At 42.0% G+C, this 14,408-nt stretch overlaps 1 gene segment (V, D, J or C); it reads left to right on the top strand.

The window, feature by feature from the left end:
• Positions 1-12,476, top strand: part of LOC108930692 (immunoglobulin mu heavy chain-like) — a 309,816-nt gene extending 297,340 nt beyond the window's left edge. The window contains 6 exon segments of the C gene segment in view: positions 2,606-2,626; positions 6,873-6,918; positions 8,801-9,118; positions 10,912-11,232; positions 11,430-11,732; positions 11,941-12,476. Of these exon segments, the coding sequence occupies positions 2,606-2,626; positions 6,873-6,918; positions 8,801-9,118; positions 10,912-11,232; positions 11,430-11,732; positions 11,941-12,323 (1,392 nt within the window).
• The last annotated feature ends 1,932 nt before the right edge of the window (positions 12,477-14,408 follow it).

Genomic DNA, 14,408 nt, shown 5'->3' with positions numbered 1-14,408 from the left:
ACAAGCGGTTCTGAAAATGTGTGTGTGTGTGTGTGTGTGTGTGTGTGTGTGTGTGTGTGTGTGTGTGTGTGTGTGTGTGTGTGTGTGTGTGTGTAATGTTTCATTTTTTAGATGTGTGTTATGTGAGGGGGTGCGGTGGCGCAGTGGGTTGGACCGCAGTCCTGCTTTCTGATGGGTCTGGGGTTCGAGTCCCGCTTGGGGTGCCTTGCGATGGACTGGCGTCCCGTCCTGGGTGTGTTCCCTCCCCCTCCGGCCTTACGCCCTGTGTTACCGGGTAGGCTATGGTTCCCCATGACCCTGTATGGGACAAGCGGTTCTGAAAGTGTGTGTGTGTGTGTGTGTGTGTGTTATGTGAATGTTTAATGTTTATTGTTTTTAATGACAGAGCAAAACCAGAGTGTAAAAGTTTGACATGGGCACTTGGGTACTTTTCCCGTGGGTGTAACACATGTATTTTTTATTGTTTTTTTTTTTTTTTAGTTTTTTTTTTAAAAAAACACTTTTAATAGCTAAGGGTTTTAAAGTCCCAGGTTTTTTTTTTTGTCATAGTGGATATTTATATTTGTTTTTAAACTCTGATGTTTATCACTCTTTGTATTAGTAAAATGAGATGTTTGGATGAGTGAATAAGCTCTGTCATGTTTATATTGAGAAATGTCTTCATGATGAAATATTTGGATGCTGTTGGGGGTGCGGTGGCGCAGTGGGTTGGACCACAGTCCTGCTCTCCGGTGGGTGTGGGGTTTGAGTCCAGCTTGGGGTGCCTGGTGACAGACGGGTGTCCCGTCCTGGGTGTGTTCCCTCTCCCTCCAGCCTTACGCCCTGTGTTGCTGGGTTAGGCTCTGGTTCCCCGCAACCCTGTATGGGGCAAGCGGTTCTGAAAATGTGTGTGTGTGTATTTGGATGTTATTTTGTGATTGTGATGTGGGAGGGGGCACGGTGGTGCAGCGGGCTTGGCCGGGTCTCATCATGCAGTGGGCCTGGGGCTCGAGTCCTGCATGAGGTACCTTGCGACGGACTGGCGTCCCGCCCTGGGTGTGCCTCCTCCCCCTGTGCCCTGTGGTGCCAGGCTAGGCTCTGGCTTGCTGCAATCCTGCTCGGGACAAGTGGTTTTATATTGGAGGGTTTTAACTTTTATTATTATGGTATCAAATAAAGTATGGAATTTTTTTTTAATGTACACAGTTACTAAAGTTAATAAAGTTAACAAAGAGTTAATAAAGAGTCTGTTCCTTTTACCTGGGGGGCGTGGTGGTGCAGCAGGTTTGGCTGGGTCCTGCTCTCCAGCAGGTCTGGAGCTTCAGTCCTGCTTGGGGTGCCTTGTGACGGACTGACGTCCCGTCGTGGGTGTGTCCCCCACACCCTCCAGCCATGTGCCCGGTGTTGCAGGGTTAGGCTCCGGCTTGCCGCAACCCTGCTCAGGACAAGTGGTTTTAGCCACTGTGTGTGTGTTCCTTTTACCCTGACTCCTGAGCCCATTTTCTAGTAGCTCCATGGGGAGACACTGCAAAATTATCATTATGTTCTGTTTTCATTATGCTTGTCACATGAGCTTTGCTAATAGTCACTAACAAAAAATGAGCATGTTCTTAACTCCTTCACAAACTTGCCATCAGCTCCTGTATTTTAAGTATTAATGCACAGAACAATGAAAATAATAAGACACATAAGGCGATCACTCCTGTTGCTATGTTCAACCCAGTGAGCCAGGTTTCAACACTGTTAATTGAATATTTTCTGAAGAAAGTGATATGATTTATGTTCTTCAGATAATTTCAATTTAATTCAATTTTAAAGTTCACTATGCTAAAACGTGACAATAAAACTGATTACGTAATTTTGCAAAAAACTGTTTTAGTCTGTAATACTAACTGCAAAAAAAATCAATGAAATTAGATGTATTTTGCTGATTAGCAAATATTACAGTTTTTACTGACAAAAAATTAAGGTTTTCATTTATTCATTTATTTTTTTGAAAAATGGTTAATTAATCTTCATACAAGTACTACGTAACATAACTGAACAAAATGTCACCCTCGTCAGGAAAGACATCACTTAAGCTTACTCATTTAGCTAATCCTTTTCTCGAAAACGATGTACAATGTTAAGCTACCTTCACACTGTGAGGCAATTTTAAGTACAGTAGTGCTTTACTAAAGGGCACTACTGGGAAGGAAGGGGGATTCAAACCTACAACCTGCTGGTCCTAATACAGCAATGCTACTAGCTGTCTGCGACACTAAGGGTGGCAAGAGGTAGACAACACTCATTTTTCTGAAAGTTAAACACATATACAAGAAGCAAAAATGGTTTCAAGGTGTAGATGGGCACATGATTATTGCTGCTACTGTGGCTATTTTTCCATTTATGCAATGCTCTTTTCCAAAGCAACTTACAACTATTCAGTCATTTATTCAGCTGTTTCATTTGTGCTGGAGGAGCTCAGTGTAAGTGGTGCAGCAAATAGCGCTGTGATCTCATATCGCCTAGGTGGTGCAAGATGGCATGAGTTCGATCCTTTCTCAGTCTGTGTGGAGTTTGCATGTTCTCCCAGTGTCTGTGTGGGTTTTCTCTGGATCCTCTGGTTTCCATCCACACTCCGAAGAGATACTGTTCAGGTTCACCCATAGTGTGTGTGAGAGAGCATGTGTTTCACTGATGTATGGATTAGTGACCGATTGTAAGTAATGTATCAGAATGAGCTTTATTGTCAAGTATGTTTACAGATACAAGGAATTTGTCTTGGTGACAAAAACTTCCACAGCACAGACAGAATGACAGTGAGAAGACACAGATAATAAAAATAGAATAAGTGAATTCAAAAAATAAAATTACAAAATAAACACTAGACATTATATGTATGTACAGGTATGTTATATACAAATGTAAGGGAATGTAAATAAGAGGTATGGTGTGTTAAATAAATATAAGTATAAATAATTTTAAGTATTGCACATGTTTATTGCCCAGTGGGGGCATTTAACTGTTCATGAGGTAGATGGCCTGAGGGAAAAACTTTTCTTGTGCCTGGCTGTTCTGGTGCCCAGTGCTCTGTAGCGCCGGCCAGATGGCAAAAGTTCAAAGAGGAAGTGGCTTGGGTGCGAAGGGTCTAGGATGATTTTGCCAGTCCTTTTTCTCACTCTGGACAAGAACAATTCTTGGAGAGTTGGGGGGGGGGGGGGGGGGGTCTTTGGGCGATGATTCTTCCAGCAGTCCGGACTATCCGCTGTAATCTACTGAGGTCTGATTTTGTAGCTGAGCAAAACTAGACAGTGATAGAGGTGCAGAGGACAGACTGAATGACTGCAGAGTAGAACTGCATCAGCAGCTCCTGTGGCAGATTGAACTTCCTCAGCTGGCGAAAGAAGTACAACCTCTGCTAGACGTTTTTCACAAAGGAGTCTATGTGGAACTCCCACTTCAGGTCCTGTGAGATGGTGGTGCCCAGGAACCTGAATGACTCCACTGTTGCCACAGTGCTGTTCATGATGGTGAGTGGGGGTAATGCTGAGGTGTTTCTCCTAAAGTCCACAATCATCTCAACTGTTTTGAGTGTGTTCAGCTCCAGGTTGTTATGACTGCACCAGACAGCCAGCTCTTTAACCTCCTGTCTGTAAGCAGACTTGTCACCATCCCAGATGAGGCCGGTGGGTGTGGAGTCATCTGCGAACTTCAGGAGCTTGACAGAGGGGTCTTTTGCAGTGCAGTCATTGGTGTACAGGGAGAAGAGTAGTGGGGAGAGCACACATCCCTCGGGAGCGCCAGTACTGATCATGTGGGTGTTGGATGAGAATTTTCCCAGCCTCACTAGCTGCTGCCTGTCTGTCAGGAAGTTGGTGATCCATTAACAGATGGAGGTGGGCACAGAGAGTTGGGTTAATTTGGACAGGAGGAGGTTTGGGATGATGGTGTTGAAGGCTGAGCTGAAGTCCACAAACAGAATCCTCACATAAGTCCCTGGTTTGTCCAGATGTTGCAGGATGTAGTGCAGTCCCATGTTGACTGCATCATCCACAGACCTGTTTGCTCAGTAAGGAAACTGCAGGGGGTCCAGCAAGGGTCCAGTGATCTCCTTCAGGTAGGCCAACACCAGTCTTTCAAGTGACTTCATGACCACAGACATTAAGGCAACAGGTCTGTAGTCATTCAGTCTTGTGATTTTGGGTTTCTTTGGAATGGGGATTGGTGGAGCATTTGAAGCAGGAAGGAACTTCGCACAGCTCCAGTGATCTGTTGAAGATCTGTGTGAAGATAGGGGCCAGCTAGTGAACACAGGTTTTTAGACAGGCTGGCAAAACACCGTCTGGGCCTGGTGCTTTCCTTGTCTTCTGTTTCCGCAGGACCCGACATACATCCTCTTTACAAATCCAAAGTGTAGGAGGGGGGAAGAGTGGGGTTGCTGGAGGTGTTGATGGATGTATGGAGAGAAGGTCAGTCTTTGATTCGACATAGTGCTGGGGGATGGTGTCTTGTAATTGGTGATGTCTTTCAGGCCTTTCCACACCGACGCAGGATCGTTGGCTGAAAACTGTTTCTTCAGCTTTTCAGAGTAGTTTCTCTTAGCCACTCTGATCTCCTTTGTCAGTGTGTTTTTGGCCTGTTTATACAAGACTCTGTCCCCATTCCTGCAGGCGTCTTCTTTGGCCTGACGAAGCTGTCTGAGTTTTGCAGTGAACCACGGTTTGTCATTGTTGTATGTTAAACGAGTCCTGGTAGGGATGCACATACCCTCGCAGAAACTGACATATGATGTTACAGAGTCTGTGAGCTCATCTAGATTGGTAGCAGCAGCCTCAAAAACACTCCAAACAGTGCACTCGAAGCAGGCTTATAAGTCCTGCTCTGCTTCCTCAGTCCATCTTTCAACAGTCCTTATTACAGGTTTAGCTGATTTCAGTTTCTGCCTGTAGGTCGGTATAAGATGAACTAGACAGTGATCAGAGAGCCCTAAAGCTGCCCGTGAGACAGAGTGATATGCATCCTTCATTGTGGTGTAACAGTGGTCCAATATATTGCTGTCTCTGGTAGGACATGTAACGTGCTGTCTATATTTTGGCAGTTCACAGGAGAGATTTGCTTTATTAAAGCCCCCGAGAATGATTATAACAGAGTCCGGGTGTTGTTGCTCCGTGTCTGTGATCTGATCGGCCAGCTGTTGCAGCGCTGCGTTCACACATGCTTGCGGTGGAATGTAAACACTTACGAGAATGAACGAGGAAAACTCCCGCGGCGAGTAGAAAGGCTTACAGCTGATGAAGAGCGCTTCTAATTTGAGACAGCACATCTTCTTCAAAAGGGTGCGCAGTGGCGCAGTGGGTTGGACCGGGTCCTGCTCTCCGGTGGATTTGGGGTTTGAGTCCCCCTTGGGGTGCCTTGCAACGGAGTGGCATCCCCTCCTGGGTGTGTCCCCTCCCCTTCCGGCCTTGTGCTCTGTGTTGCCAGGTTAGGCTCTGTGACCCTGTATAGCACAAGCAGTTCAGATGGTATGAGTATGAGACATCTTCTTCAACTCTGTTACATCTGTACACCACCTTTCGTTGATGTAGAACCATTTCCCCACTGATTCTGCGTTGCGATCTGCTCTGAACAGCTGGAAGCCCAGCAGATGTAACGTACTGTCCGGAATGGCTTCATTCAGCCAAGTTTCCATGAAACACAGAGCAGCAGAGTTTAAAAAGTCCTTATTTTTTTGGGACAGGAGAAGAAGTTCGTCCATTTTGTTGGGTAGGGAGAGGAGATTCACCAGATGGATACTAGGCAGCGCTGTTCTAAAGCAGCGCTTTCGGAGCTTTACTAGCGGGCCGGCTAACTTTCCACACTTGCGCGTCTTGGAGCGCTTGAGCAGTGCCTCTGCACCTCTGACTACAATGTTCAGCAAAATGTCAGAGTAGTCAAAAACCGGGAAAAAGTTGGGTGGTGTGTATTGCCGAATGTTTAGCAGTTCTTCCCTGGTAAAACTGATTGTAGAAATATAACTAAAGACAGGAGAAACTAACAAAAACAGTAAAACGACTGTGGAGCTTCACACCGCGGCGGCATCTGCGGCACCGGCTTGGTTATAGTCAAGCAGTGTAAGTCACTGCGGTGAATAAGGTGTGTAGGCTCATCATAATGGAGTTCATTGAAAGACACTTTCGAGAAAAGTGTCTGCTAAATAAATAATAAATGTGTCTTTCTCGGGGATACTGCAGCAGGAGGTGGGATTCGAACCTTGCTTTGAGGCTGTAGTTGTAAGCGATATAAACAGTTCTCAGGCTAGGGGACATGGTGGAAAGTGTCAAATCACCGAGAGAGCTTAAACTCCTGACTGCACACTTATTAAAGGCTATCTGAGTAAACAGTGACTCAGAATGCAAAGCGGTGCTTCCTTACCGTGTGGCAGGTTCCGCGAGCCGTCTCGAGGCTCAGTTCATGTGCAGCTCACAGCTGCGGCGGTAACAGCGGACCACAGGATGGCAACTGGCAATAAACAGAAGAGCCGTCAGTGCTCTTGGAAAGGACAGTGGAACGCTCCCCTGTGGACTGTTTAGACATCATTTCAAACATGATGAAGTAAAGTGTTAAAAACCAAATGAAAATCCTCGATAAAATCATTTGTTAATTACGAGTAACACAAAAATGTCACAGAAACAAGTAATGATGATTGCTGTAAAGGAGAGAAGTCAAAATAAAAAAAGTAACAGAGGGCCGCGATTGCTGTGTTGCCTGGTGACAATGTCCAAGAGTTATACACAAATAATCACATTTTTGTTGTTGTTTAATATCCGTATACACCATTGTTATTGCAGTTTTGGGGGTTCGTCACCTGGGGCTTGCCAACCACAGAGGATTTTGGTTCAGACTAACTCATAAAGTTTATCAGTGTGTATGACTACTTCAACTACTGGGGAAAGGGGACCCTGGTGACCGTCACTTCTGGTAAGTAGCTCTCAAAACTTCAGCCATTCTATATTTTTTACATTATTTAATGTGTGGTAAAGAAATGCATGTAGAGGTGTGTTCTGCTGGCCCTACGGTTTGTATACGGGGCGAAAGCCCTTTTCTTTACTGTGATGCTTTCGCTTACTGGGGAAAAGGGACCCTGGTGACCGTCACTTCTGGTAAGTAGCTCTCAAAACTTCAGCCGTTTTATATTCTTTAAGTTATTTAATGTGTGGTAAAGAGACGCACATAGAGAGGTGCTCTGCTGGTCCTTCGGTTTATGTACGGGGCAAAAGCCCTTTTCTTTACTGTGATGCTTTTGACTACTGGGGAAAAGGGACCCAGGTCACCGTCACCACAGGTAAGAAACAACCCGCATTTCACTTCTTTTATTTATTTTTTTTTTAAATATTCACAGTGCAACTCAATTTGCCAGAATAACTACAGTTCGAGTTCTTATAATGTAACGTGATCTGTGATTTGTGCTCGCTGTCAAGCGGCGATTTCAGTATAACGGGATCGTTTTAGCCTTTAGGTCTGAAAAATCTGCGAAAGAGTCGTTCTCAGCAGTGTGTTTTGTGGGATGCGCTGTGGAAAAAGAATTAAAACGAGCGAAACGCAAAACTATGTAGTGAACCTTCTGAAAAAAGAAAATGTGGTCATTGTATAATTAACTGTATTTTACTATACAACCGGGGTGTTGTTGTCTTCGTAAAGCTCAAGATACAGACCGAGTGAAAAAATACACACACAATATTGAATATGTTTTTTATGATTGCAATCGCAGTCACGAATGTGTCCTATTGTTATGATAATTTATGGTTATGGTTAAATGGGGGATTTTCAATGAATAAGATTAGAGCGCTGTGATATAATGATGGTGTTTTTGGAACCAGGGTGACTGCGACCGGCGGGTAAGTACACAAATACAAATAACAGCATTAATTAATGTACTGGAATGTTCAAAACTTGTAGGCAAAATTTACAAAAACTCACTGAAACAATCGGAGAACTGGTGGACAATTTAAACTTGTGCATTTGTTTTTTTTCATCTGAAAATGATGTCTTTCTTACTTAAAACCGTCAAAAGCAGTAACGAAATGTTTTATGTTTTCTTATACTTGATGAAAGTATGCGCGGATTTTAAAATTACAGTTGGTTTTATGTCATAATATCATGCATAACATTACGATTCAGTCTGATTAAGTGTTTTTAAATTGCTTCGAAAAATAGTAAAGCAATGAATTGCCTCGGACGGAATGCAATAAAACATGTACTATAAACTATTTAATATTACACATGACTTATTCGAAGAAATGATTTATGTATGTTATTGTTGGAGTACTCGATGCAAACAAGAAGAGAAAAATTGTGTTTTACAAATGCAGTGTAAAAAATCGCGCATGCGAATATTTCAGCAGCAGGGTAGCTGTCGAAAACTAAATTATTACTGTAACGATACTAGCTTAAAACTCGTTTACTAGTTTAAAACTGTAAAACTTTTAGTTTAAAACTAGTATCTAGTAGTATTTAAAACTAGTTTAAGCTGTAAAACTTAGTGTAAAACTCCTTTGTAGTTTAAAACTAGTATCGTTACAATAATAATTTAATTTTCAACAGCTACCCCTGCTGCAAAAATATTCGCATTCGCGCTTTTTTAACACTGCATTTGTAAAACACAATTTTTCTTTACATGGAACTCGCCACCGTGGTCGTCTCGGCTGGTAGGAACTCTTTTTTTGTTGTTGTTATCGAACGGTTTGCAAGATTTAATCGTATAAAAATGAATATGCATGGATTGGTTTAAAACTTGTGTTTTTTTTAGCGTGAGGGGCCGTCGCTCGAACACAGTGTTCAGTGTCTCCGTGTGTTTCCGCAGGAGCACAAACGGCTCCGACCTCCGTGTTCGGCCTGTTGCCCTGCGGCTCCGGAAGCGGTGCTGAACTGCTCAGTCTCGGCTGTCTCGCCAGCGGCTACTTCCCGGCGGACTCGGTCACCTTCAAGTGGACGGACGCGAACGGCAAATCGGTGTCCGACTTCCTGCAGTACCCGTCGGTGAAGAGCGGCGCCACCTACAGTGCGGTCAGTCAACTGCAGGTCAAAGCCGCAGACTTCGGTGGGGAGAAGTCCTACAAGTGTACTGCAGTGTACCCGGGAGGCCAGAAAACCGAGGAAGTGAAGCCGACTCCACCTCCACGTAAGGCTTTTCTCTTTTTTCATGTAATCATTTTTCATCATCTTTCAGCGGAACATTGTACATTCTCTCGTAATTAAAAAAGCTATTCAGAAGAATATGCAGTATAGTGAGTCAAAAATAGCAATAACATTATGTTACAGACTTACTCAGAAATAAGTCATAAAATCAGTAAAGTTGTAATGTTGTAGTGGCGGTGATCAAATTAGCCAATCATCTAATTTTTTGTTTATCTTCACAAATTAATGTTCAGTTAGAAAAAACATAAGTGTAGCGCCTTAGTTTGTAAGAGTTTCATCCAGTTTCACCGGCGTTATTGTGATATTTCTCAACTTTCTGAAACAAATGGAAATTTAATTAATAAGAAGTGATGGACTGGGGCATGTAGTCCTGTTCGGCTTTTCATCTATTTTGCTTCGCCTATATGTGTCAACTTATGGAAAATATGTGGGACCAAAGCAATGTAAAGTTAAAAAAAATGTACAGCAGGAGCCAGCTCTGTACAAATCCACACTCTGCACAAGAAACACAAAAAAGCTGGACATTGGTGGCAAAGAGCATAAGAAATTGTTCATTAGCTACATTTCATGCCCATCTGACACTTTGAATGTAACTATTATTGTATTTGATCGTTGGAGCCACAAAGAAATATGAAAAGTTAATTGTCTGAAACACACAGTGAAACATGGTGAAGTGGCATTTTACTCCAAAGGTGGTAATGATGCAGGTGTGGGAAAATCATCTTAATTTCCATCAAAATCACACAGTGTGTTGAAGTTTGAAAGGTGTTCTGATTTACAACATTAAAGTGAAAGATCACTCAGTTGCTGTTTTAGTCAACATCTTTGTAGTTGTTACCAACTATTGAAAATAATAATTCTGCTGTGCTCGATTTAGTTTTTTGCTCTTCAAACTAGCAGGGCGGTGTAAATTGAATGGGTCACAGACTTATTTTCACTCATCCCGAACTGTGAATATGCAATAATTCATTCACTGTGTGTGTTATTGGCAGGTTCCCATGTGGTACACACTTAAAAGAAACTGTACTTGCATTTAGGGTCAATAACTGATATGGAAACTTTCTTAGTATACAGCCAGTTTGCGCTTAACACTTGACTTTGACCGAAATGTCCAAACTTGACATTTTGTCTTGGGAATTCAGAATGCTTCTTTAAATTAATGACCTTGATTAGGGGGTTCCTCTTGGGATCTAAGTGGGATACTTTCTAATGGCAACACCGGCCTTTTATATTTAATGGCAGGCTAGTATATGTTGGTCCTCCATTATACATGGAAGTGTGAAATCATTTGTGTACTTGTTACAGTTTTACTGCTACTTCACCTTGATGAGTTTTTTGTCATTTTTTAATTATACTTTACTATTTTACTGCCCAGTATTAATGTTTTTGACTTCAGCTATGTGTATGGGAGAGAAGAAAAACGGCCCAGATAACAGTCCAGCTCTAAATGATATATATTATGTCAAATGGTAACATGTCATTCAGCTAACAACAGTGATGTAATTAATGGAATAGTGCTGAGAAGGTCTCATATACCAAATCAAGACCAAAAGATATTATCTGGTGTTAATGAAAAACTCTGACAAACTTTAAAATAGTAATAAAAAGTGCAGTAGTCCTTTTTAACAAAAGATGGTGATAATTCAAACTCAATCTTTGCTGGAAATATCCAGATGTCGTACACTCCCCGTGTGCAGGTGAGGTGACTTACTGTGGTCAGCTGTTTGTCCCCAGCTTTTCGCATATGTCTACAGTATATTTGTGTTTGTTTTCCAGCTTCAAAGTACCCCTCAATTTACCTTATGATCCCATCTCCCGAGGAGCAAAAAGAAAACCAGACCGCTACTTTTGCCTGTCTAGCCAGGGATTTCTCTCCTGCCTCTCACACCTTTAAGTGGCAAAAGAATGGGAAGGATATGGGCGAGGGGGTGACTAGCTATCCCGAGACCGAGCGCAAAAATGGTGAAACACTGTACAGTGCCACAAGCTTTTTGACACTGACGGAAACTGAATGGAAAAAAGATAAAACAACTGTCACTTGTATATTTTCAAACAAAGCTGGAACTTTTACGAAGACAGTTACACAGGCTTCATCTGGTAAGTCCGTGTGCAGTAATGGTTTTAATAAGCTGAAAGAAAATAAAAAAAAAAAAAAAAACAGATTACTATGGACATCTACAATAAGAGAAATAACAGAAGTTTCAGAATCTCATGATAATAATAATTATTATTTGTTCAAGAATCAGAGCGCATACTGGCTTTTTAAATTTTCTTTTTCTGTGTTTTCGTCACAGATTGCTTAGTACCCATTGAAGTTGAAATTATACCGCCATCACCCAAAGAGCTGCTTTTGGAAGACAAGGTTCAACTCAGCTGTAAAGTAACAGGGCCTGTGGATGGCATTGAAAAGATCAGCTGGGAGTCCAGTGAGGGTGAAGTGCTATCTGTGAAGGAAGAGGCATTCGACAGCAATAATGTCCAGATCTTCAGACTCCTTATCACCTATGAAGAGTGGAGAAATGGCACAGAATTCAACTGCATTGTCAATCACCATGAGCATCCCGTGCCAATCAGAAAATCTTACAGACGAGAGAATGGTGATTTTTCACGTGGTTTATTCAATGATATAATGAAAATTATGTCTGCATGTTCCAAAAAATTTTCTGAGTTGTAGAAAGTATGACTAACCCTTTCTTGTGCATATGATGTTTCCTTTCTGCTTTGTCCTTTTTTCCTTATGTCCATCTTACTGCTTTGGTAAGAATCATGGTAGATTAAGCTAGCTGTATCTTGTGTCTTCATTAGGTACACAGAGTTCCCCATCAGTCTATTTACTGGCTCCTGGTGAGCCATCCCAAAGTGAAGAAGTGACCCTGACTTGCTATGCTAAAAACTTCTATCCCAAGGAAGTGTTCATTGTTTGGCTTGAAGGTGACAAGCCAGTGGAAGATGAAACCATGTACAGTTCTACCAGTTTGATTGAGATGGAGAACACCTTTGCCATCTACAGCCGACTCACCGTGAGAACTAAATCATGGGAGGGTGGCGTCGTGTATAGCTGCGTAGTGTATCATGAAGCCATTCCCATGTCCATGAAAACAATAGTCAGGACCATTGACAATACTTCCCTGAAACCCACCTTAGTCAATCTTAGCCTGGACATTCCGCAGACCTGCAGACCCTCCTAGATGTGGTCTTATTTGTCTAGTCCTCTGTCTGTTGCTGGCATCTGTACTGTAACAAGAAATGTAATGTCTACTGTATGTCTGTCAATTTGTCTTGTTGTTCCTTGTGTTTTACCTTTAAAATGCAGAACGAAAAATAAAAAAAAAATCCATGAATAACAGTCCATGTCAGTGAATATGTTCAGTTAACAATGAAGCTGGGTTCAGCTGAAACTGTTTGCATGGCTTCTATGTTTCTCACATATACAAAAAGTTAATCAAGAAATTAGTCAAAGAAGAGGGCACGATTGTAACTGAAGTGTAACTTGTGCAGCAGTTAAGAACTCTGCTTCATATTTTAAGCTGCTTTGGATAAATGCATTAACTAAGGAACAAAGTAATAATGACAAATGAAGAAGCACATGCAGTTAAACCTGGTTATTCAGTTGGTCATAATTTGGTGTGAGTTTGGATTTAGGTGATAATGAGCGGTGAGGGTTATTGTGTTTTGTGAACCCCTTAATGCTCAATGCAGAACTTAATACCGTAAACTGCAGGCACACTCCTGCATGGTACCCATCCATGGTGTATTTGGAGTACTGCTACATGTAGCAAGGCCCAGTGTATGTTTATATATATAGGTGTACCCAACTTCTGCTGGAATGTCCTGTCATCCAGTGTGTGGCTTTCTGTGTTTGTCACCTGTCACCCTCAGACACCCAGGCTCCAGCTCCCAGTAATTTTATTACAGTGTTCATTTGGACTGGGGGCCACCACTGGCATTCAGTAGAAACAAGTCAAGCAATGGACAAAAACTGGGCACAAAAATTCAAGTCGGGGTCACTTTTTTACCTTCCTTGAGCAAATTAATTTACAGCCACCAAATCTGACAGTATAATATCAGAAATAATTTCATTATGGCCGTTCCTCAGCATTAAACATTTGCTCTATCTGATCACACTATAAGAAAGAATGCTTTCAGCTTCATTTTAGCGGCACAGGCCATGACTAAATCGTAGGACCCAATTCCATTTAAGTATCACCTCAGAAACCTCTGTGGCTCCTACTTTGTCTGCACACTTAACTAACAAATGTGTTGCACCTTTATGTCAATCGATATCAAAATCAGTGGCTCGTTCTTCATAAGTGTACCAGTAATGGCTACAGTATGAGATAATTCTGCTGTTCTCTCGCATTGCAGAAGTTCCTTATGTCTTCATTATAGACCAGGTCCAACAGTGCGATGGAAATGAGGATGGGGCAGGCCGGACAGCCGTCACATTTGTCATCCTCTTCCTCATCACGCTCTTGTACGGTGTTGGGGCCACCATCACCAAGGTAATGACAGTGGGGTTAAATGGCAAGAATGCATGTCTGTGGATACAAGTATTTATGAGATACATATTTACTAATGAGTCTATATTATAAGAGGAGACAAGTATTGACAAAATAATGATTCACATTGTGTGGGTCAGTAGGCAAATAGGCACACCTTGAACATGGCTGTAGTATTCTTTTAGAAATTAGCAGACAGAAACAGTATGACACAGATTTTATTTATTTTTTTAAACAAATATATTTTGAAAATAAAATATTGATGATTTACAATGCAATGGGGTTGTGGTGGTGCAGTGGGTTTGGCCTGGTCTTCCTCTATGATGGGTTTGGGGTTTGAGTCCCACTTGGGGTGCCTTGTGATGGACTGGTGTCCCATCCTGGCTGTGTTCCCTCCCCCTCCAGCCTTGCACCCTGTGTTGCTGGTTTAAGCTCTGGCTCACTGCAACCCCACTTGGGGCAAGTGGCTTCAGCCTGTGTGTGTTTGTTTGTTTTACAATGCAGTTAGTACATTCCTTTTACGTTTTTATATGAGGAGTGTTTTCAGGAGTCTTCTATTTTTATTTCTTCATAGTTAATTAGGGAAAGACTGTGTTTTTATAAAAGCAATTCTTTCTCCTTTCAGGTGAGATGAAGAAAGAAGACCTTTATGCATCTTATCATGCATTTATAATTGTGAATTTTGATGGCTTTATAATATATCTGTTTCTGCTCTATGTAAAAAACAAATATTATTGCAAATTGTAAATATTTAATTGTAATTGTGCTTTCTCT

Source organism: Scleropages formosus, chromosome 3, assembly GCF_900964775.1.
Source record: "Scleropages formosus chromosome 3, fSclFor1.1, whole genome shotgun sequence".
Taxonomy (NCBI): domain Eukaryota; kingdom Metazoa; phylum Chordata; class Actinopteri; order Osteoglossiformes; family Osteoglossidae; genus Scleropages; species Scleropages formosus.
This window is presented reverse-complemented; position numbering and strand designations above follow the sequence as displayed.